The sequence below is a fragment of the Leucopleurus acutus genome, assembly GCF_964270905.1.
Source record: "Leucopleurus acutus genome assembly, chromosome: 10".
NCBI lineage: Eukaryota > Metazoa > Chordata > Mammalia > Artiodactyla > Delphinidae > Leucopleurus > Leucopleurus acutus.
The window spans coordinates 25,839,881-25,863,265 of record NC_139153.1 but is presented as its reverse complement, the minus strand read 5'-3'; the positions used below and the strand labels follow the sequence as shown (position 1 = coordinate 25,863,265).

Here is a 23,385-nt window from a genome sequence, read left to right as displayed (position 1 = left end):
CTCATTGCCAAGTGTTTACCTGAAGCAAAAGTTCTTGTTCAATGCGATCTGTGGAGTTGATTCTTTCCACTACGTTGTCGGACCCGCTGTACTCTATCACGGCATTCCCAACCCGGATTTCCCTTTTGGACATTGTGACAACAAAGTCTCCATTTAGCAAGAATTCACCTTTACTGCTTGATAAAGCTAAAGATGAGAAAAGAGAATTCATTGATTTGCTGCCACCTGAAATAATACTTTGATAGGCAGACAGCCAGAGTGTGAAGAACGTAGACTGTTCAGCCAGACACGCACAGGCTCAAATCCGAACTTTGCCACCTGGCAACTATGTGGCCTTGGGACATCACTTTCCTCCTCTCGGTCTTGATCGCTTTATCTCTTAAGTGGAGATAAAACACCTCCCCTTCATGGTGCCCTTGAAAATTAGAAATATAATACAAGCGTGCTAATTAGCCTGGGGTTTTTGATACAAGCCCCGCAAACACAGGATTACAGATGGAAGCAATGAGCTGTGGTTACCAGAGGAGAAGGGGCGGGGCGGGGGGCAAAAAGGGTAAAGGAGATCAACTGGATAGTGATGGATGGAGACTAAATTTTTCGTGGTGAGCAAGCTGTAGTATATACAGAAGCAGAAATATAATGCTGTACATGTGAAACTTATCTAATGGTATAAACCAACATTACCCCAATTTAAAAGAAGAAAAAAGTTTTATGATTTAAAAATACATATTAATAAAATGAACACTTACAAAATTGGTTCCCACACAAATAACCCTTTCTACTTCATATGAGAATTAGCTGAACCTACTGAATCTTTGTTAGTTTTCTCTGTTTAGACAGATGTTGAAATGTAGAAATCCACAGCCAATATGATGCTCAAATATCACTTCCTTGGCGAGGCCCACTGAGGTAGCCAGCCTCCAATACGGCCCCAACAATCCTTGCCTTTTGATAGTCACACCTGTGTTGTTCCCTACCACACTGAGTAGCACTGATGCAATAATAGTAGCACTGGTGTGATCACTAGGATACTGTGACTTCCAAGGCCAGGTCAAAGGCATTAGGGCTCCACCTTGCTCTTCCTTGAATCTCTGGCTTTAGGAGAGAAGTCAGATGCCATGTTGTGAGGATACTCAAGCAGCCTCATCGAGAGGCATCTTGCAAAAATCAGTGAGGAACCAAAGCCTACTGCCAATAGCATCTACGTGAGGCATCTGGTAAGTGGATCTGCTAGCCCCAGTCAAGCTTTCGGACAGGATCACAGCCCTAACTGAAGTCTTCACAGCCACTTCAGGAGAGACCTTAAGCCTGAAACACCCAGCTATGCTGCTCCCAGATTCCTGACACACAGAAACTGGGATATTATATATACTTGTTGTTGTAAGCCACTATATCTTGAGATAATTTGTTACATGGTAAAACCTACCTGGATCATTGTTTTTAAAACTGCAAGCCCCTCCCATTGGAAGCACAGATTCCATACTTCCTATCCCATTTCCCACCTTAATTTTTCTCCATATCACTTTGTTTATGCTCTCTCTCTCCAAACAGGAATGTAAGCAAGGATTTTTGGACTGCTTTATTCACAGCTATATCTCAGCTTCTGAAAGAACACATGGTAGATGCTCAAAAAATAGTTTTTGGGGGGAAGAATGAATGAATCCACTGTGAATCTTGCAGAAGATGCAACAATCAGTGAAGCTGAACAAGGAATGTTAGAGAACAGCTTGAGTCAAGTGCCAAAACACTGGCCAACTAAGAACATGACAGAGTTAGACCAGTTAGACATTTAAGAAAAGGAAATAAAAATGGACAAAGAAGATGAGATGACAGCTGCTTCAGAAGGAATAATTTACTCATCCAAGTGTCAAGAGAGACTACTGGGAAAGTGAATAAAAACCTCAGGAAGCTTTTTAAAAAATGACTCGTTTTCAGATTTTACTGTCAAATTCAAACTTTAAGCAAAGAATGTACCACTCTATCACATGACTTGACTGGAAAACTTAGGGAAAAATATTTATTAATTGCTTATTCTCCATTCTAAAAATGTGGGCATGATTAAAATCAAAATACAATTTTGTTGGATATAAGAAAAAATAAAATTTATACTTTTTGATTAATTTCTCAAGATAAAATCCCAATCATATCATGATCAAATCAAATCATATCCCAATCATATCTTCCCCCTAGTATTTACTATAAAAGTTTGGTTTTATTTTAAGTACCTTTTTTTTTTTTCAGTACTACTGCTCTTTGAATAATGAATTCTCCCATGTTTTGAGCTTGACATGTAGCAGGTACTCAAGAAAGCAGAGCTATTAAACATTTGAGCCCTAAACAAAATACTAGAAAGAGGCCAGTAACCTTCTGTAAGTTGTGCACGATTAGCAAATCTCGGCAGCGAGGGATCCCTTGAAATGCACAGGCCATGTATTTAGGTGAATAAAAGGAATGTGGAAATTGGACCCAGGGTTGGCAAACAGGTGTCCTCCCAGACACAAATGTCAATCATTTGGTACTAGCCGTTCAAGAAGCTACGCAGAACAGGATTCCCTGACAGCATCGTGTCTCAGCATCATTGATGACATCTGTCTTGGTTGTGGGATGGGGGGGGAGCCAAGTTATCTTAGGCGTCTGCCAGATCCTAACCTGCCCTTCACTGATGCAGGTGACGCGCTGTCTTTCACCAGAAGTAGACCAGAAGCAATGCATATGTAGAAGAGGTTGAGAGGATTTAGGGCAAGTAGATATCATACCCTTAGGTGGAAATTAATGAAGGCTTCAATGAAGCTCTGAATATTCCCTGTGGCTCAGTAGCAGTAGTGGCCCTGTTTTCCAGGACACGGGAACCTCACAGAGTTCACCCAGCTGGGCGCTATACTGATGCAAGGACTGCTCTTCGCAGGAACAGAATTAATTGCATCAAATTTGATCCCTAAACCTGCGCTTCATCTACCAGAACTCCTACCTTATAAGCCCCATCTTGGCCCTGAGGTAAAAGTAAGATGCCTTCATTGGAAATGGTTGGGAAGAAAGTGGTGACACAGGAGCAAAAGCTTTTAAAAAGATAATCTTTTGAAATAGGCAATCCAGGATCTTGGCTTCTTCTTCTTGATCCAAAATCCTTTGATTGTCCCTCTACTACCAACAGAATGTAGCTCAAATTCCTTAGCATCACCTTCCTGTATCTTTACAAATCTTATCATGACCTATTCTTCCAACCTCACCATTCACTCCCACCAATAAGCCTCAACCCCAGTCATGTTCATCCCCAGGTCAGCTACACATGTTTCTATATGGAAGTAGTAAAGTGAAGTGGTTAAGGGTACAGGGTCTGAGGTCAGACCAATAAGGATTTTAACTCTTTTCCCATTTTCTGTTCATGTGACCTTGGGTAAGTTATTCAACCTCTCTGAGCCTCAGTTTCGTCCTCTGTATGATGGATTTCTTATAGAATTGTTACAAACATGAAGCAGGATAGTGCATATAGGATTTGGTAGCTGGCGGGTCAAAATGCCTTCAAATGCATTATCCCCTCATCACACTTTGATACTTGCTTAATTCATGGATAAGAAAAGCATGACTTAAACATTATGACAATATTTTCTGAGGCCAGGTGACTTCTAATCGTGGAAGTGTGTCTCCAGAGCCTGTTAACCACTAAAGTTTTCTAAGAAGAAGGTCAACACATATCCACGAAATGAGTGAATGAATTCAGGCGTTAGCTTATGTACAAATTGAAAGCAAATAAGTTTAGCTAGAGATTTTTAAAAATTTAAGACATTTGTTCTGCTAGACTGCACGAGCCTCTTTAAGTAAAGCCAACATTTAAAAATGCACTTTTCTAAGCCTAAGAAAGATCCCAGTCCATAGTAGGTGCTCAGTCAACGATGTCGAAAGAACAAGTGATTGATGGAACCTGACATTCGTGACAAGGAGAACAGACAGCTTCCAGCCAAATAACTGGTTCCCCGTCAGTGTAAACCTCTGACAACCTCATCTCCCCTGCAGCTCCTGTAGCGTGAGACCCACCGGCCATGCAAGATGTAGGAGTTTCAGTGGGTCACTGGTTGGAGACGAGGTTGTTTCTGTGGCACCTCAGGCCTCCTGAGGCTGCCTCCTAACGTGGGTCACTTACATGGCGGTGGCAGGATGTGCTGCCAGAAAAATCACCCAGTTCTTTCAAGTGAAGTCGCATGCTAGCTACTCAGCTGACGTTTCACTAAAAGGGGGGAAATGAGATGTCACAAGGCCAGTTCTGTAAATTAAGCGATAATCCAGTTCTGGCTGTATTCAAAGAGCAATCATCTAGCCTATGTTAATTCTGGGGGCTCCTTTCCAGTGTCTCCAGGCTTCCTCTCATGCTTATGCTGACCTGGGGGCATTTCACCCTTCACTGCATGCTCCTTATCCCATTAGACGGTGAGTAGGAAAGGAGATAGGAGTCATCAGGTGAAATGGAGTTCCTGCTTTATCTTGAACTGGATCGATTCCTGTCTTCCCACCGCCACCATTAATCAAGGGCTAAGTGTCCTGTAGACAAATAAGCACCATGGAAATGGCTCCTTTTTCTCCTAAAGAAACACGAACATGGTAGCACTGGGTGCAACTTGGCTTCAACCCAACGGGAGGGAGGGGTCTATGCTGAAAGGATGACCTTTGACATGGAGACTTTCTGCTTCGGTACCTTGTGAAACAAATAGTTTCCTGAAAACAACAGTCTACTGCCCAACCTCCCACTAATGCGATTAGGGAGCTAATTTCCTGGGTTGGTTTCCCCCCCATTTCACCCATCAGAGCTGGGCTGCTACAAAGGCTCTCTCTCCTGGAAACTGCTCCTTCACCAACACATGCGAAAAGAGTATGGCTTGACTGACCTTGAAAAAAAAAAAGTGAGGTATACAGATGATCGCTTAGCAACCGAACAGCTAGGACTGGCCTCCAGCAAGACTCAACTGGGGGCTTTAAAATATTCTTAGAGCATTTGCTGCGCCTTCCTTCAAGCCAAGAGTAAACATTTACACCCGGCAGATTTGATGACAACATCATATTCCTCCTAACTTGTTAAGAAACCACTGTAAGGTTCAAAGGCTCTAAGGTCTTGACCTTCATGCTCAGTGAACTGTGACTCGCCATCTTTGCTTGGACTTTTCATTTATTTCCAGAGAGACGTTCTTTGGCCAACAGGTAACTTTCCCATAATATTCCATTAAAGAGCCATGACTACCTCAGACTCTCTGTCCCAGATGACAAATCTTCTTTAATTTTGCTTTCATTCTTTACAAGGAGATTAAGAAACCTCTAGCGAGAAATAAAAGGATATAAGAAGGCCCTCCCCAATTCAGGCACCTGACCTGGTTGATGAAGTTGAATTGAACTGAGGCCACTGCTTGGAAAGAGATTGTTTTTCTAAAAGGAGAATAACAGTGGAGAATCCTTCTCCTTTTCGATGAGAAGAAAGGAACAGCTCAACATGGTGTTTGGCTCTCAGGAAATTAACCAATAAGGGAGGCTGCATGCAATACTGCTGGATTTAATTAGGAAGTAGTAAGGCCACAGCAGTCACAGGTTCTAATTTATAATCCAGTCCACAAAGAAAAGTGCTTGACCCATTGTGCACCGTGGTTGAAGGAGAAATGTGGGATTCCCCAAAAATAATTTGGATAGGGTCCTCAAGAACTTTGTTAACTGTTTTCAAAGGTACCACTCATTTGCATATTTAGGGTGAGGAAAAGCTGATGCAACCACTGAGAATTGATTCCAAGTAAGATTTTACAGTCTTTAAAGAGGAATGATTCCGTATATTTCCATCATAACTCCATCCCCCCATTAGGCACATGACAGGTACTCAGTAAGTGAAGACAGCATGAGCAATAATTATTATTCAATAATTATTCAATAATTCAGCCATCACGTACTTAGTTCATATCATGTGAAGGCTTCATATCAGGAGCTAAGAATATAAAGACACAGCTTCTGACCCTAAAACACTAGTGGTCACATGGATAGATAAGGAACAAGTCTCAAGTGAGTGGATGGTGACTGCATCCTTTTGGCTGCTCAGGTCAAAACCATGGAGTCATCCTTGACCCTTCTCTTTCTCTGATATACCATATTCAACCCATCCACTAATCATGATGGCTCTACCCTCAAAAGATATCCAGAATTTGACTGTGTACTGCCAATTCCACTGCTCCCACCTGGGGACAAGCCTCCAGCACATCTCTCTTTGACTACTGCAAGAACTTTCTAACCCATCTTTCTGTTTCTACCCTGTACCCTACCTACCGACCCCATCTATTCTCAACATAACAGCCAGGGTACTCTTTAAAAAATATAAATATGATTATATCATGTGTTTCCTTGGTTCAAAACCTCTAGTCGCTACCCTCGTCTTTCAGAGTTCAAGTCCTTTCAATGATTATATGGCCCTATATGATCCAGTCCTGATACCTGTTTAATCTCATCTGGGACTCTCCTCTGTGCTTACAAAGCTCCAGCCACACTGGCCTCCCTCTATCCTTGGAACAAACTAGACATATTCCTCTTTTAAGGATTTCACATTGGCTGTTCCCTCTGCCTGGAATGCTCTTCCCCTAGACAGCCATTGTCTCTCACTACAATTCAAGCATTTCAACTCCACTGTTCCCGCCCACTCTCAGTGTCCCAATTTCCTTTATGCTGCTCTGTTTTCTAATTTTACTTATTACCTTCTATTACCTGTGTATTGTCTATCTCCTTCCACTAAAAAGTTCTAAGAAGACAGAAATTTTTATTTATTTTTTTAATGTTTTTGTTCTGTTTTGTTCATTGTGCCTAGAACAGGGCCTGGCACATATTAAATAAGTGGCTGGCTGAATGAATGATGAGACATTGCAGAAAATGCTACAACACAGGCATGTGTAAATGTTACATTTAATTAGCACGCTTGGCTAAAGGGTCATTGCTTATCTATAAACGATTTCATGCAGACATTCCAAAATATAGATACGGGTTCTAATTCAATCCAACACATTCTCATTTCTAACTCAATATTTCCAGATGTTTGGACTAAGCCTCTACAGAGGCGGTATTCAGATGCATGGAGTCCCTGCCTGGACATTATAAGGAAGTCCATTCATTTCTTTTAAAAACTGACTGCCCAGCAAGACTGCCCTGATTTCTTCTAGATCTGAGTGCAAGTTGTGCTGCTTTTCAGAGCTAAGAAGAATCCGATTGTGCAAGGTAACTAGCTGAATCCCTTTCTGTCATTACCCCAGTCCCCATGTCCTTTTTTAAATGAAAAATAATTGGGTGAATTTCCTAATCACTTATGGAAGTTTACATAATGATAATCTGAAGTGGGACTGGGCTGAGCAAACAGTTGAAAATGAACACAGGGTTGTTGGTGAGCTGTGGTTTGAAAATAGGAAGAGATATGAATTAATCATGTGCCTGGCCATGGTGAGAGAAAGATGAAGAAACTATGAAGTAACAAGATGGGCCACGTTAGCAATGACATAAGAAACATATTGCCAGTATAGAACCTTCTGGAATGACCGGGAATCATGAAATGTTGAATAAGTCCACCTGTGGTCTGCTATTGGTTAAGTCAACTAACACCTCTACTACAACACTGGCATGTCAGTTACCCAAAGGACAGATTTTTTTTTTTTTTTTTAAAGACTCAAAAAGAGCAATGATTTTAGGCTAAACTTACAAGGCAAATACTTTCAAAATTTGATTTGGGGAGATATGGGGACGTATGTATACGTATAGCTGATTCACCCTGTTATACAGCAGAAACTAACGCACCATTGTAAAGCAATTATACTCCAATAAAGATGTTAATGGGGCCTATTTTCTAAGATCCAGAGTCAATTCCTTGATACTGACTACTATAACTACACAACTCGTAAATCAACAGGCTGACGGTGTAATGTACAAGGGAGAAATAAAATAATGAGTTTCAAGATCAACTTCTTTCTTTTATGAAAATACATGACATCTGAAAGCTGTCCACCTGCTATAGGGGAAAGGAAGGAGCCTCTGCCAACTGCTCCAGAGAACCAGAATTCCTGCAAATGGCAGGGGGCACCCATCTCACCTAAGTAGTTATCATCCTCTGATTTCCCTGAGAAACTGTGCTGCCGCACATCGATATTGGTAGCACCAGCTGGAATTCGGACCACAATATTGTAACCTGAAAAGAAGTGAGCAGAAATTGAGCATCCCACAGATTGGTTCATTTTCTCTAAGCATGGTGTAAAGGGTGGCAACAAAGGAATACAATGTAATTCTCACTATTAGGTGCCTTATAGCCAGATGGGTAATGTACCTTATCAAGACTCATTTTACACTTGACATGAATACTTTTACGTATTACACGTGGTTAACAATGTTTACACTTTGACTATTTTCCTTCTCATGGTTCTTAGGAACAAATTCTTACCATAATGTACTGTATTAAATGTTCCTGCCACTGTTTTGCACGAAGAATTATCGCCACCACAAACCCCACATTTATCTCTCCGGGCTTTTGAGTTTAAAACATGATCGCATCCAGCTTGCTTTTAAAAAGAAAACAGTTGAAATACATGGTAAGTATTAGAGAGATTATAAAATGATACGTAATGTGTTTCTTTGAATGAGGTGCATTCAAAATGACAAGAACTTTTAAGTCTCTTTAAACTTTCAAGGGTTGGGAACTCAAATTGTCTTTAGCCTTGCTGGGGGAAAATGTGGTCCTTGGACCAGCAGCCATGGGCATCCCCAGGGATGTTGGGGATGCAGAATCTTAGGCCCCACCCAGATGTACTGAGTCAGAGTAGATTTTCTGGCATGCTAATAAGACCCTTAAGTGCTTCGTCTACAGATTAAAGTTAGAGAAGCACTAGTCTACAAGTAAAGTAAATGAGGAAAATAGCTCAGGAATGAAAAAAACAAGAGAGGTTGAGGACTGTATCCCATTAAAGAGCTCACACCGCATCTTAAGGGAGCAGCCGCTGTCCACTGCAGGCTACTGCTGCCATGCAGAAATAGGAGCCCAGTGTTGACGTATCCCAATGTTTCAAAAGGGACTGGAAAATTTGATTTTTTGTGAAATCCCCTATGTTTAAATACAGGCTATGAATGGAGGACAAAAGCATGACTCCAGGCTGCCAGGTTGAGGCCTCAGGCTCTAAGCGGCCTCTTTAATTTCTTCACATCTTAATGCAAGGCAGCAGTGTAGACTGGGGTCTGAAAAGGTCACCGGCAATCACCAGAAGACCAGGAGGACAGAGTTCACATCCTCAACTATTTTGTTCCTTCGAATGAACTAGTCTTTGAGGAGACACTCAATGTTTTGCTCTAGCGCATGGACTAAAAGGGAAGTCCGCACCGTAGCTGTGGGTCAGGAGGCGGGTGAAGCTCATAGGGGCTCTTCAATCAAATCCTACCAATGAGGAGCTCCAATGTGCCCTGGACTCCATGCAAGGAACAGATACATCATCTCAGAGCCGGGCTGCGAGGGAGGAGTTCTGACTGGTGAGAGCTGGGAAATGGTGCCAAGCCCTCAAGAAATCAGCACTCTGACGCTTTACCATCTGCCAGAAGGGTCTCGATTTCCCTCCCAAGAATAATTTGCCTGTATGTCTTTGGTAGAAGTTATCCTGCTTCAAATCAGAAATCTGAGTGAGGCCGGCTCTTCCTCGTAACATCTTTTTGGAGCACAGCTATTCAATCTCCAAAACTCACTGTCAGGAAGCTTTTGGGTTTAACCTTATGCACTGTGGTTATCGTAAAGAAGTGTGTATGTGTGTCAATTATAATAAATCTTCACAGGGAGGTTTTTTTTCAGACTCCCACAGAGAGTGTCAGAAAAATCTAGGGCAGTGGTTCTCAAACTTTGGCATGCATCAGAATCAGGTGGTGCTGGAAGGGATAAATTAGGAGTTTGGGACTAACAGATACACACTACTATACGGAAAAGAGATAACCAACAAGGACCTACTGTATAGCACAGGGAACTATACTCGATATTTTGTAATAACCTATAACGGAATACACACACACATAGGTAACTGCATCACTTTGCTGTACACCTGGAACTAACACAACATTGTAAATCAACTATACTTCAATAAAAAAAATAAATCAAATAAAATAAAACATAAAGAAAAAAAAAGAATTGGGTGGTGCTGATGTTGGTCCGGGGGCCCCCACTTTGAGAACCACTGCCCTGGAGATGATGCACAGATACTAGCAGCTGCTACTCTATGAAGGAAGCCACACATCACAGCTTGGCAGCAAGACAACACAGTGAAGAAATCGCCATCTGGGACTCACCCGGCAAAGGCCTTGGACACAGATGTCATTGGTGTCCTGGCCACATGGAGTTCCATCTACCACTCTGTCACGGAGCTGATAGTAGGCCGTGTTCCCCGCCACCCTGCAGAACAGCTTGCAGCGGTCCTTCATCAAAACTAGACAGGAGAGACACCATGCAACGTGACTTTTGTGCCTGGACCCCGTGCCAGCCTGCCAGCCACGAGCACGTCCCCAGATGCACTTACTTCCACTGTACTTCGGGACCCAGCGCACGTTCGGAAGCAGACCATTGATGTTGAAATGCTTTCCATCAAAGTGAGCACACTGTTCGTCTCGGAAGTCTCGCTTCTGCTTGGGACATGGCTCCGTGTTGCAGGACTTAAATTTCATTCTGCGCCCTACACAGTACTTCCCGCCATTTTTTGGCCTGAGAAAAGGAAAGAACACACGTGCTGTATTACAATGTATTTCTCCCCATTACTTGATAATGTAAAGAACACACATACTGTATTATAACGTATTTCTCTAATGTATCATAATGTCATGTATTACAATGTGGCTTCCTGTCTTTGAGGGAAGCAAATGTGAAGTGGACAGTGACAGTGGCCAGGGCAAGGGCTCTGGAATCTGGGTTTGCACTCTGCCTTCAGTATCATTAAGTCTATAACCTTGGGCCAGTCACTGAAGGTCCTTGAGCCTCAGCCCTTCCATCTGTAGAATGGGAAGGCACCACCTGGTAAGTCTGTTTTGAGGATAAAATAGGAGAGCATCTAACTTAAAGTGTGAAACATAAAACCTGGCGTCTATTAGGCCATTCTGTGTCCTCCTTCCCGTGAACATCCACAGTCCTTCAGTTTTAAAAACATAGAAGGACAAAGGTACAAATGAGTACTTGGAATGCTCTTGTCTACCTCCCGTATCATGGTACTTTCATGGGCAACCATCCTAAAACTTGCACCATTCCATTTCCATTCATTTCTGTCCCTCTTCTCTCTTCCTCTCTCTCCCTGCATGACCATTGTTTTTGCTTTGTTTTACAAATAAGATGGAATAAGATGTGCTCATATTTTGACTAACTTAACAGGAGAGAGTGTAAAGGCTTCATTAACTTTCGTGTGACAGGAGTATGGAGGACGCCTTGCAAAGCATCACAATGCAAATTTAATCTCAGCATGCAGCCCCGTTCATGGATTTTCCAGATGTGACCCAGAGAGTATATTAAACAACCCGTCTCCCGGCAGTCAACAGCTTGCCAAGTGCATCACAGAGACGGGAAGATCACAGAATCGGAGGAAATTGGACTCACTCACAGCCCAGGGCTGGAGCAGCTCGGATACCAGAGCTACTCGCATACCACAGGTACCACAGTTGAGGGCACCTCTCAGACTGAAAGATTTCTACCTTTTCTCTTTAGAATGAATCTTTCAGAGTAATTTGGACCACAAGAAGTGGTTTTTTTTTTGTTTGTTTGTTTTGGTTTGTTTTTTTTGCTTTGTTTTGTTAACAGGGCTTGGGGAAGGGAAATATATCCATGACTATAAAATACAGAATGAGGGGCAGTCTAGCTGAGCCCGTGAGGCTCTAGAGTTGCATCTGACTTCTTATCTTGGCCCCACCCTCACTGTGTGACCTTAGACAGAGTTCTTAGTCTCCCAGAGCTTCAGTTTTCCTCTTCTCTAAAATGAGTGCACACAGCAAATGCCTAAAAATGTTAGTGACTATGATGTTACACGTCAGCACAACCCAACCTAATCCCATCCGATTCAGCGGTTTCTTTGTTTTGAGTACCAAATCTGAGCTAAGACGTGTGCACCGTGAGGCAGGTCTCAGTGGTACTGCAGAGTGCCTGAGTCTCAGGAAGGGCTGCCTGGCCATGATGCTGTCATAAACATGTTCCATCCACCAAAGATTTCTAGAGGGAGGTAGGAGTATGGGCTTTGCAGTTACAGGCTGGGCAACCTTGTGTAAGTTACCTGGTCTCCGTAAGCTTCATTCTGCACATGTAAACAGAGATGATGCTGTGCACCTGAAAGGCTTGTTATAAACGAGGAGCTCAGCAAGGAGTCTCATAACTAACTATTCATTGTTATTATGAAGAAGACTGCATCTAGGGATGCAAAACGGCTCAAAACCCAACAGTATCTATGTCTGATCATTTCCCCATTAGGCCCATATGATTTATATCTGCCTTGTGTGCTTGACTCGCCCATATTCACTCATATCTTGCCCAAGGGGAGGGTAGCTGAGGGACTTTTAGATCAAGGGATGGAAGGTTCAGAGAAGTTAAGGACTTTGCCCAAGGTAACACAGCTAATAAAAGAACAGAGACAGGACTGGAATTCAAGCTTCCCAGGTTCTCCCACTGTGCTCTTCCCTGCTTCATTCTCCAGGAACTATGGTCCAGAGTCCTGTCTTTTTCTTTTTTGGTGCCATTTAGAGATACAGCCTTGGTTTTCTGGATACCAAGTTCTTCTCTCAGTACCAAAGCACCCCAGTCTCATGCATAAAATATCACTGATGACACATGAATAACTCGGGCTCCTAACGCTGTAAAACCTGTTTTTCCTTCTACAAAGAAGACCCCTTCAATTTTTTTCTCAAATTGAAATGATCTCTGTGGAATCTTTTAAAATGTCCCAACAAACTACAATGGATCCATCAGATCATTTACCTGTTGTCTGAAAGTAACTCATATTTCTTTCCCTTTGAAAATAAATTTTTTTCAGTGATTTTTTTTCTTTCGGTTCTCTTATATAAGAAGTGTTTTCTGACTCTTGAAATTGATCAAGAGCAGCAGTTCCTCGGGCAGCAAAGAGTTAACATTTGCAGGTGGCTTCCTGATTCACATGGTAACAGAATCCACCTTTGCTTGCTTTGACCACTATCAAATGTCAAAGAGCATTTTGTGACTTATTTCTATAAATGACATTAAAAAAAATAAAGAACACACAGAAAACACTCCAGGTAAAAGGCAATATTGCTGAAGGTTATAGATACAGATTCTGGAAACAGGATTTGAATCCCAGCCCTGCCTCTTAACCATGGTGCAATCGTAGGTAAATCGCTCAGTGTTGCTAAGCCTCAGTTTCCCTACCCGTAAAAGAAAGATGATGCTAATATCTACTTCAAGGGCTGAGTGAGGATTAATGGGTTAATAGATTCAAAGCACTTGAACGAGGCCAGCCATACAGTAAATGTTTAGCTATTGCAAGGGTCTGTAAACTACAGCCTGTGGGCCAAATCCAGCCTACTACCTGTTTTTACATGGCCAGTGAGATAAGAATAGTTTTTACATTCTAAAAAAATTTAGAAATAAATAAAAAGAATATTTTGAGACGCAAGAATTATATGAAATTCAAATTTCCCTGTTCATAAATAAGAGTTCTATTGGAACACAGTTACACCCACTCTATATGTATTATCTGCGCATGTTTTCCACTATATCAGCAAAGTTGAATAGCAAGGACAGCCATCCTATGGTCCACAAAAACTAAGATATTTATTATCTGACCCTTTACGGAAAAAGTTTGCTGACCCCTGAGTAGTCTAGTGTACAGGGCACCATGTCACTTTGCAACTTCAGTCACTGACTCTGCATAGCCATCCGGTGCGGTAGGTAGTAGCATCCTTGTTTCTGAACCCTTGCTTGAACTGGGCTCAGAAATGTTAAGTAACCTGGCAAGGTCACATGCAGCTAAGTGAGACACACTGGCTGAGAGACCAAGGCAGGTCTCCCTGACCCAAAGCCCACAGTCTGGCCTCTCTCCCACGCTGGCCTCTCTTGAGACAGGTCTCTTTTCCATTTCAAAACTGATTCTACGACTTTATTTGCTTTTTATGGAAAGGCAAATGATATTTTATGAATAAGCATAAATTTGTCCTTTAGAAATATACGGCTTTTTTTAGTACCCTAGACAACAGGATCTCTGCTTGATTTGCATGTCCTGTGTAGTGAGGAGGGCTTTACACAATGGAACTTACGTTTCAGCATGGAGAAATTCATGTTTTAATTTAATAATTTAGCTGGATGGAAGTTTCTTCCCCATATAGGCAAATACTGAAAATTATAGGAAATGTAGCTTTACAAATAATATTAATCGCATTTTCTAACTATTAAGATCCTTTTAAAATAATGCTTGTCGAATAGGGATGGAAAGGACTTAAGGAAATTGCTGATTAATTTCTAAGAAATAACTACATTCAGCACAGGCAAGCTGAATCATATACGCAAAGAAAATTCACGATGCCGCATGGCCAAAGCTAGGACAGAATTTTTGCCAAGATCATGGCAGGTGCATTCTACTCTCGAGGAAAGCTAAACTTTGGTCTGCAAATGGGTTTGAAAAGAAATCTCAACACCTATGTTTACTTACGATGAACTACAGTTAGCACAAGGAAGAAATTTCTAATGATACAACAGGCGGCCTGAGAAGGTAGTGTATTTTCTATCTTTGGAGGGTTTTAAGAAGGGGTCTAATGACCGATTGCGGAGAATGCCGAAAGAATATTCAAGGATTAGATGGGGTGGGCCAGGGAGCCATACTAGCGATCGTTAATAATTCTGCCAAACGGGGCAGTCTATGGGACTGGATATCTCTATTCATTCATTAGTTAATGGCTCTCCCACAGCAACCAATTCTCAGTATTTCAAAAGACAGATCCTTCTTGACTTATGACGGGGTTACGCCCTGTTAAATCCACTGTAATTTGAAAATATCTTAAGTCGAAAATTCACTTAATGCACTTAACTTTCTGGACATCCTAGCTTGATGGTGAACCAGTTGGGACCACCAGCTTTTTTGGGATATGAAATTAGAAAGGAGATGCTTTCTAAAGCTTGCTCATCAAGTATATGCTATAGCACGATCCCATGCACATGGCAAGGCTGCTTCTCTTTTTTAGCGTTCATGCTTTCAAGGAAAATAAAAAACCTAAAACTATAGCTTAAAGTATGCAGATGCTAAATAAATACATTTTTGAATCACATGAATACAGTGAAAACGTAAGAACCACCCAGTGTTCTCAATAAAGGTATACCTTGGATTCTGAAAATGGAGATCTTCATTATAGTCTAAGGGCTCCGCAAACTGAGAAAAGCGTTTTGCCAGCAGTGGGGGTGGGGCTGGGAGGGGCTGCATTCTCTGAAACTTCCTGAGAATCAGGACAGCAACCACTTCCACATTCTACGTAATGAACCATTTGCTCTGCGAATTTCTCTGAACAAGCTCTTAAACTGATTTGGACCTGACTTTCCCTTTTCAGTGTCCCTTTCCCTCGTCTAATTGACTCCCCCAGTGCCATCATAACCTTGGTTTTAAGAGGCAGACTCCTGCCTTAGTTCCCAGGGACATCCCGAAGTGCAGATAACTTGGAGGAGTTTTAATGAAATGATGTCAGTGCTGACACTCAACTAGGTGGCTTGTATTATTTTAAAACCTCCCACAGCAAACAGCCAGGACAAGGACCTCTAATTGAAGTCTTTAATGATCGGTTCCTAACTTCTGAATGAGAGGATCTTTGCTTCACTTTGAAGCTCAAGATCTTTTCCTGCTGAGATCTTTACACTGGGTGATTTTCTTTGTCTGCTCCATTCCAATTATGCAGTGATTTATCTCTTTCCACTTTCCACACTGCTTTTAGAATTATTCTAAGACTATTAAAAAAAACAAAAAACACCCCCCCACTTCTTTTGAACGGAATATTCTTGAGTCAAAATGTTAAAAGTACCTACTGTTTGCAATAGCCACACTATCATGATAATAATAGCTCACTATAATAATCATGATTTGGTTCAATGTAGCCACCCAAGAGTTTTTAAATTTTAAAAAAATTCATCATATCTGCTGCTAGCTTAAAATGTTTTATTTTAAAACTTCAACAGTACAAGCAGCTAGGATATATAACTGATTTTAACAAGCAAGCTGTGGAACAATATATATAGGATGAGCCTTATTTTATATTCTTTAATATTTATTTCATATAATACATATTACATCTATAATCTCTTTTAAAAGTTTGAAATAACACACAACAAATTATTTTTTAGTGGTTATTTCTTGTGGGGGAGTATTGGGGGTAAGAATAATAATGGCAGTAAGTTTTTTTTTTGTTTTTTGGGTGTGTTTTTTTTTGCGGTACGCTGGCCTCTCACCGCTGTGGCCCCTCCCATTGCGGAGCACAGGCTCCGGACGCGCAGGCTCAGCGGCCATGGCTCACGGGCCCAGCCGCTCCGCGGCATGTGGGATCTTCCCGGACCGGGGCACGGAATCCGTGTCCCCTGCACAGGGAGACGGACTCTCAACCACTGCGCCACCAGGGAAGCCCTACTTTACTTTTGATTCAAAAGTAAATCCTGACTTAGGGCTCCAGGTCCCTTGGGGTTCACTCATGCCGCCTTGGGGGTCTGTGTGCCCTTTTCAGCATTTCAGTAGCTAACTGGAAAGGATACATTTATCTACAATCTGGAAGGAAATGTCCGATTTCTTTGTTTCCTCATGAAAATCACTTGTTCACTTCATTAGTGTGCTATCCCAAGCTCTGGGCGGGGGGTGGGGCAGGCAGTGAGATATACCTGACTGTCAAAATTGTTGACCAACCAACACAAAGCATCTACCATTTAAGAAACAAAACTTTTAATAATAAAGAGTCACAGGAGAAAAATAATAATACAGAGAGACAGAGCTTAGATAACATTGGTCTGGGCAGCTCTAGATGTCCACCCACTGTCTAATTTGGAAAGAGCTCTTTACTTGCCTCCAGCTAAATTATTCCCTTTAGGAAGTTTTCACCCCTGCTACCCCAATAATAAGAGTGACGAGTTCTAGGACTTACTCTGGTCTGTTGCACTCTCGAACAGCTGTTTTGATACCCCCTCCACATGTTCTTGAGCAGGTTCCAAAGTGACTCCAACTTCCCCAGGATCCATCAGTCACAGGGACCTCCATTTCTTTGGGAACACAAAATCCAAACTTGCAGTGCTGTATTTAATAAGGGGAACAGTGAGGGAGAGCTCGGTGCTTGAGATATTGTAGGACCCGCTGTCCTTTTAAATACACCATACGTTCATTGTTTTCCATGTGCTGGTTTGAAATGCTACAATTTCATCATCTACGTGAGTCATGGAAACAGTAGGGAGTTTAATCTCGGGCTTAGTGGTTTTAGGCTGTGTCTTCATTTACCACTGGCTTGAATAAAACTGCCCAATGAGTGGCTGGCTCCAGGCTGTCAGGGGAAGTCCCATGGCCAGCCTAGAAGCACTCAATTAGTCTTCTTGGAAAAATGAGGCGTGGAAATGGGCTGTCTACTGGTTGGAGACAGGGCCGAAACGAGTTATTGGATTTACATAGTGCATCTCCATTAACAAGGCCTAGAGATGTTGTGAGCCTGGTAAAATACAATGCTTAACTGCTCCTCACAGATTTGAAAACCAATTTTAATTAAATGGGAGAGGGAAAAAAAAGCTAGTTACATGATTCCTATAGACTCACTCTAGCAGGGCACACAGGATGAGACTAAAGCAAAAATGGACACACTACAGAGAGCCCTAAACTTCATTGCTTTTTGGTTACTAATGGTTTCTGATTCTGCAGCCTAGAGCAGGAAGAAGGCCATGATGCTTAAAGCAAAACAAAGTAAAACTCCTCAGCAGGACAAGTGAGCGGAGAAGCCCGTTTCAACCCTCTGCCATTGTTGGGGTGTGAGGCCCCGACACAAAGCCGAGGTCAATGAGCAATGGACAAAGGAAGAGGGGCAGCAGTGGCAGCAGGAGGGTGACGCCCTGCCGCTCGCTCAGATCTCTGAAGCGGAGCTGGTGGTGGCCACTGTGATTTATCCCCAGGGAGGACCCAGGCACGGAGTTTAGAAGCAGAGTAGCCTGGAGGCCAGGCGGTGGGGGGAGCGTGTGGGGAAAGGGAACAGATAAGAGGCTGGTGAAGCCTCAGTCAATGGCCAGTCCCAGCAAAGGTCTGGCGAACAATTATTTTAAAGAGTGCAGTTAGGCTTTCTCTATTCTGCCCTGCCTTCTCCCTTGTAATTATCCTCCTGAGTATCTGAGGACGCATTCCTTTTCCTGGGCTGTTTGGCTGAGGCTTAAAAGGTTCGGCATCCAAAGAATCCTGGGCAACTCTGCACCCAGGAAATGAGGGCAGAGGTGACCGCATCACTCCCTGAGATCATTTTATAGCTGTCTTTACAGCGGTCTTGAACATTTCTTGGAATATATGCACAGAAAATCACTGAGAGGCAGCTTGGTCTAGAGCGCCACTATCCAATAAGAATGTAACATGCGTCACATGTGTAATTTAAAAAATTCTAGCAGCCACATTAAAACAAGTAAAAAGAACACTGAAAGTAACTTTAATATATTTTATTTAGCTCAGAATGTCTAAGACATTACTGTGTCTCCATGTAATCAACATAAAATTATAAATAAGATTTTTCCCCACGCTTTCTTTTCCATGCTAGATTTTTAACACCTGGTGTGTATTTTCATTTTAGCACATTTCAGTTCAGACTGACATTTCAAGTGCTCGCCAGTCATGGGTAGCTAGTAGCTGCCATATCGGACAGAGCAGGTCTTAAGGGGACAAAGCTTAGCAGGCAAACAGTCTGGTGGTGTGGGATGGCCATTCTACAAACTAACTGTGACCTCGGGTGAATCACCGAACTCTACTTCCATAGCTGAAAAATGGGGACCTACCTGCCCAAGTTGTTTTGAGTATAACATGAGGCAATGTATGGAAAGCACCTAGTACACAGCTGAGCACATAGGAGACCCAACTTGAACAAGGTCTGTAATAATAAGAGCAAATATTTTCATAGCACTTAACATTTGCCAGGCATTGTTCTAAGCGCTCTGTCCTCACAGCACACTATGAAATAGGTACTACTATTACCCCCATTTCTACAGAAAAGAAAATGGAGGCAGAGGGAGGTTGATGTCAAACATCTGGTAAGGGGCTGAGCTGATAATGAAACACAGACAATCTGGCTCCAGAGTGCATACTCTCAGCTGTGACACATGCTGCCTCTCAACTGTGAGCAAATGGGAACAACTGTTGACACCTAAATAAAGACTGAAATTTAAAGGCAAGATTAATGAGATAGTTAGGTGAGGCTGACACTCCAATGTGTCTACCCAATATCCATTCTCTCCTTCATCCTTAATAATAGAATCTATATTTCCCTGGATTCTTGTATAGATAGGAATGCTCAAAGAGATGGCAGCAGAATTCATTGGGTCAGATTCCTGGGAAGGTCCTTTTGCACCTTTGTTCCTTGCCCTTTGGCTTCATTCTGCCCAGGACTCAGAGTTGATGGCTGGAGCAAGAGCAGCAATTTTGTGACTTTGAGGACGATGGCCATTTGCATATGATAGTAGAGCAGAAAGAAAGTAGGAACCTGGGTCTCTGATGATTTTGTAGACCTACCATAATAGCTCCATGACCTGCCTACCTCTGACTTGTTTTTCGTGTGTGTGTGTCAGAAAAAGAGCCAACTTGCTTACACTACTACAATTTGGTCTGACCTGAACAAAAATCCTAACTAATAAACAATTGAGGTCACAGCTGATGCCCAAATTCAGCCATCAAATCTTGACGCCAGGTACACATTTTATAAATTCTACACACTAAGGAGAACGTTCCTATGACTAGTCATGGACTTTCAAAATGAAGTTTGTCTGTAAATACATTTTTTTCCTCATGTCACTTCAATCTTCAATCTGTTGGCCTCTCTACTCTATAGACTCTACCTCCACACAAGAATAATCTTCAAAGCGACCATAATTCTCATTGAGCATTACCATAAACCAGAGAAGAATAAGGGCATAGGTTAAGCAGAGTGTTGCCATTCAGCACTGGATTCAAATGTCCTCATAGGGTCCCTTTTTAAAAGAAAACCTAATTAAAAATTCACCTGCAAATTAAACATTTCTTACTGATACGACCACTGGCAGGGGTTCACAGGGGAGGGAGAACCTCAGAGGAAGAGGGGAAGAACCTGAGGTGACAGAGGCTGGACATGGGGACTGTTGGGCGAATATGTATCAAGATAATCTATTTTACCAGGAATTTGAACAAACAATAATTATATACTGGAAAAGCCATTACATCATAACAAAGCATTAGGGGCTACTGGAGCCAGAGCCGAAATATATAGTCAGCCTTTCCTCAAAGTGCTCAAAACCATTTAAATGATATTTTACATAAATGTTCTTTCTGAGATTGGAAGAACAATTTGGAGGTCAATTTTGTCCCAAGGAGGCTTAAAACACAAGAGTTTCAAATCTCAGATTTACAAACAGGGTTAAAATGAAAATGTTAATGGACTTAAGAAGAGAATGGAGAAAATAAAAGGACATGAGAGAGTCATTCATCAAAATAACATTGTGTCAGCAACCCAAGACAGATTACTGCTGAGGGAGCAGGGCAGAGAGAAGAGAAAGAAAAAAGAAAAAATTAACCCAGCAGCAAACGGATACAGAATTTACTAGAGAAAAGGATAAGGTTTTACTGCCAATTCTATGAAAACAAAAGCGAAATGGAAAAACACAAAGAATGTCTATGCCAACATATTTACCATCTTATTTGTAAAGTGCATAAATGTTCTTCTGGGGAATAAACAAATGAACATCCACATCTTTAATATAAGTTGCTAGACTTAGCCGCTTTTCTAAAACAAACTAAAAATGTACCTATCATGTTCTCCACATAGCTGCTTCTCTGAAGGTGTTCCGAATCTGCCTTTTGGAATGCCTTGATGTCTCTTGCTTTTGCTGAACAAAAGCATACAAGGGAGATGTTTTCTGAAAGATCTCCCCAATTATTTCCCCATTTGTCAGCTATAAGATTACCATGCAATCTCTTATTTTCTGTTTCTGTTACAAAAACAGAAGACTAGAAGAAGACACAACAGACACCTTCCCAGGTTCTGTGCTCCACGACTGACTGGGATACCATAGTACTACATGGAGCGTGGTAGCCTGTACATGACTATTTTACCAAATACAATTCATTTCATCATACAATTGAAAGCTCTACTTTGTTACGGTTTTTCCAGCAGTAACATGTGTCAGAAATAGACATAGTAGGTGGGTGCATCAGATTGACTAAGAACCATGACATAATACCAGTGATTTTTTTGAGCTCAGACAGACTCCATTTAAATATATAGTTGGCTGGCTCCAACTCAAGCCAACTAGCCAAGTTGTCAACTAGATACCATGTCTATTGTCATCTCCCACCAACTGAGAGCAGCTATAGGGGTCACTGTGTTTAGAAGGACTCTGAGGCCACATCTTCATTTATGAAGAAAGAGTGAATGCTTGATGGCTGCCATGGAAACCCGAGAACCATATCCCCACTCAAACCTGTGATCCTCTGGCCATCAGAACTTTGAGTTAGATGTTCTGCAAAATGTGAAAGGTTCACTATGGCCAAGGAGATATATTTCTTCTTAATCTAATGAAAGGTGCGGTGCAGAAACTGTTATGCCTATGTCCTTAGGCTGTTTTCTCAGGCAGCTCCTGGAGAAAGCTGTATTCTCAATTGCTAAGGTCCTAGCCATCGAGAAGTGAGACCAGAGCTGATGGAGTAACCAAGCTAAATCAAGTGAAAAATCATCTTCATTATAATTTTATAAAACCACCCTAATAGAATTTAAAAAATAAAAAAAACACTCTGAGAAATGACTAGATAAGCGATTAGTTCTCCTATTTGACCATGGAAACTTAAAGAGCTCAGTGAGCTTGAGTTATGGACACTCCTGTGGACCCTGCAGCTCCTTCAGACAAAGAAAGCAAAGGAGAGAATTGGGAAGGGAGTGGGTAGGGTGTGTGAGGACTCTGCCCTGAATGAGCTGAATGACCTTGGGCAAGTCACTTCTCTTTTCTGTTTCCTATCTATAAAACTGGGGAAGGGACGGTTAAGTTCCTCATCTCTGAGGACCCCATGTTTCCATGGAAACACTCTGGGGGCCACTGATTCCACAAGGCAAAGGAGAAGAACAGAAAATGAGATGAGAACAAAATATTAAAAGTGAGTAAAGTTGACAATGAGAGAAGAAAGGAAAAAACTTATGTAAGGATAACATGAGACTCAGATATAGTACAGGGATTACCTCATAGGTAAGTGAACATCATTTTTTGTATGGATTAAAAAATTCAGGTTTATATCTAAATTTTTTTGTAACCAAAGCCTTAACATACTACCTTTTTTTTTTTTTAGATGGACACCAGGTGCAAAAGGTTGCAATAATCATATTCCTAGTTGCTGGGACATTGTTATCATTGGGTTGTACAAGCAGCAGATTTTGTTTGGTTATTAACCAATAAGTAGGAGCCATTATAACCAACTCAGAATGTGGATTTGGATGTATCTCAGGTGGCATCACAGTGCCTTAAAGGGGTCAATATAGGCTGGGAAAAGCCTTGTACCCAAGTAGTGAGCACAGTAAGTCTTCCCGTATTTCCGTAATTTTAAGACGTTCCACCAGCTTAATAACAGCCTTCCAGTGCCACCCCAAAAGAAAGAGGAAGAGAGAGAAAGAGAGAGAGAGAGAGAGAAAAGAAATGTTACCTCACATTAAATGTACGCATAAACTGAAAAGCACATTGGGATTTAAAAAACATTAAAATGAGAAAAAGTATGTCTTAAAATCGAGGCAATAATGATAGCTATGTCCCTCGTGTCAGTATTACGCTATAAGGTTAAGTCTGCACAACTTTCAACAGTAAAGTTGAACCTCCTGCCTCAAAAAAGTATTATGCATGCTGAAATATGCTACATTAACTTATGTTCTAAACAATGGTGACTGAGCCTACAGCCCAAATCTTGCACATGTCTGCCCCAAGACAGAAGGACGGATCGGGGCGTTACTTGCCTTTCCAGGCTCACACTCGGTCCCATCAGCCCAGGGCGTGTGCTGAGTCCGGCAGCCTTTGTGCGCTCCATCCACGTTATTGCACCAGAGCCGTCTACACTGCATCTGCGCAAATTCAGTTGAATGACAATTCAGTGATGATGTGATTAGACGATATCAAGCAAGGCAATGGTTGCTTTCAACTAACATTTTGCCAATGATGTAGAGCATAGGTTA

General features: G+C 41.8%; 1 protein-coding gene across 2 annotated transcripts in view; it reads right to left on the bottom strand.

Moving 5' to 3' along the window:
* Nucleotides 1-23,385, bottom strand: part of ADAMTS9 (ADAM metallopeptidase with thrombospondin type 1 motif 9) — a gene marked incomplete at its 5' end in the record, with an annotated part of 165,082 nt that overhangs the window by 101,311 nt on the left and 40,386 nt on the right. For both annotated transcript variants that reach the window (XM_082848658.1, XM_082848659.1), the window contains 7 exons: nucleotides 20-186; nucleotides 8,087-8,182; nucleotides 8,432-8,549; nucleotides 10,309-10,445; nucleotides 10,536-10,717; nucleotides 17,122-17,267; nucleotides 23,170-23,274. In XM_082848658.1, the coding sequence (XP_082704784.1) occupies nucleotides 20-186; nucleotides 8,087-8,182; nucleotides 8,432-8,549; nucleotides 10,309-10,445; nucleotides 10,536-10,717; nucleotides 17,122-17,267; nucleotides 23,170-23,274 (951 nt within the window). The remainder of the gene's footprint in view (nucleotides 1-19; nucleotides 187-8,086; nucleotides 8,183-8,431; nucleotides 8,550-10,308; nucleotides 10,446-10,535; nucleotides 10,718-17,121; nucleotides 17,268-23,169; nucleotides 23,275-23,385) is intronic.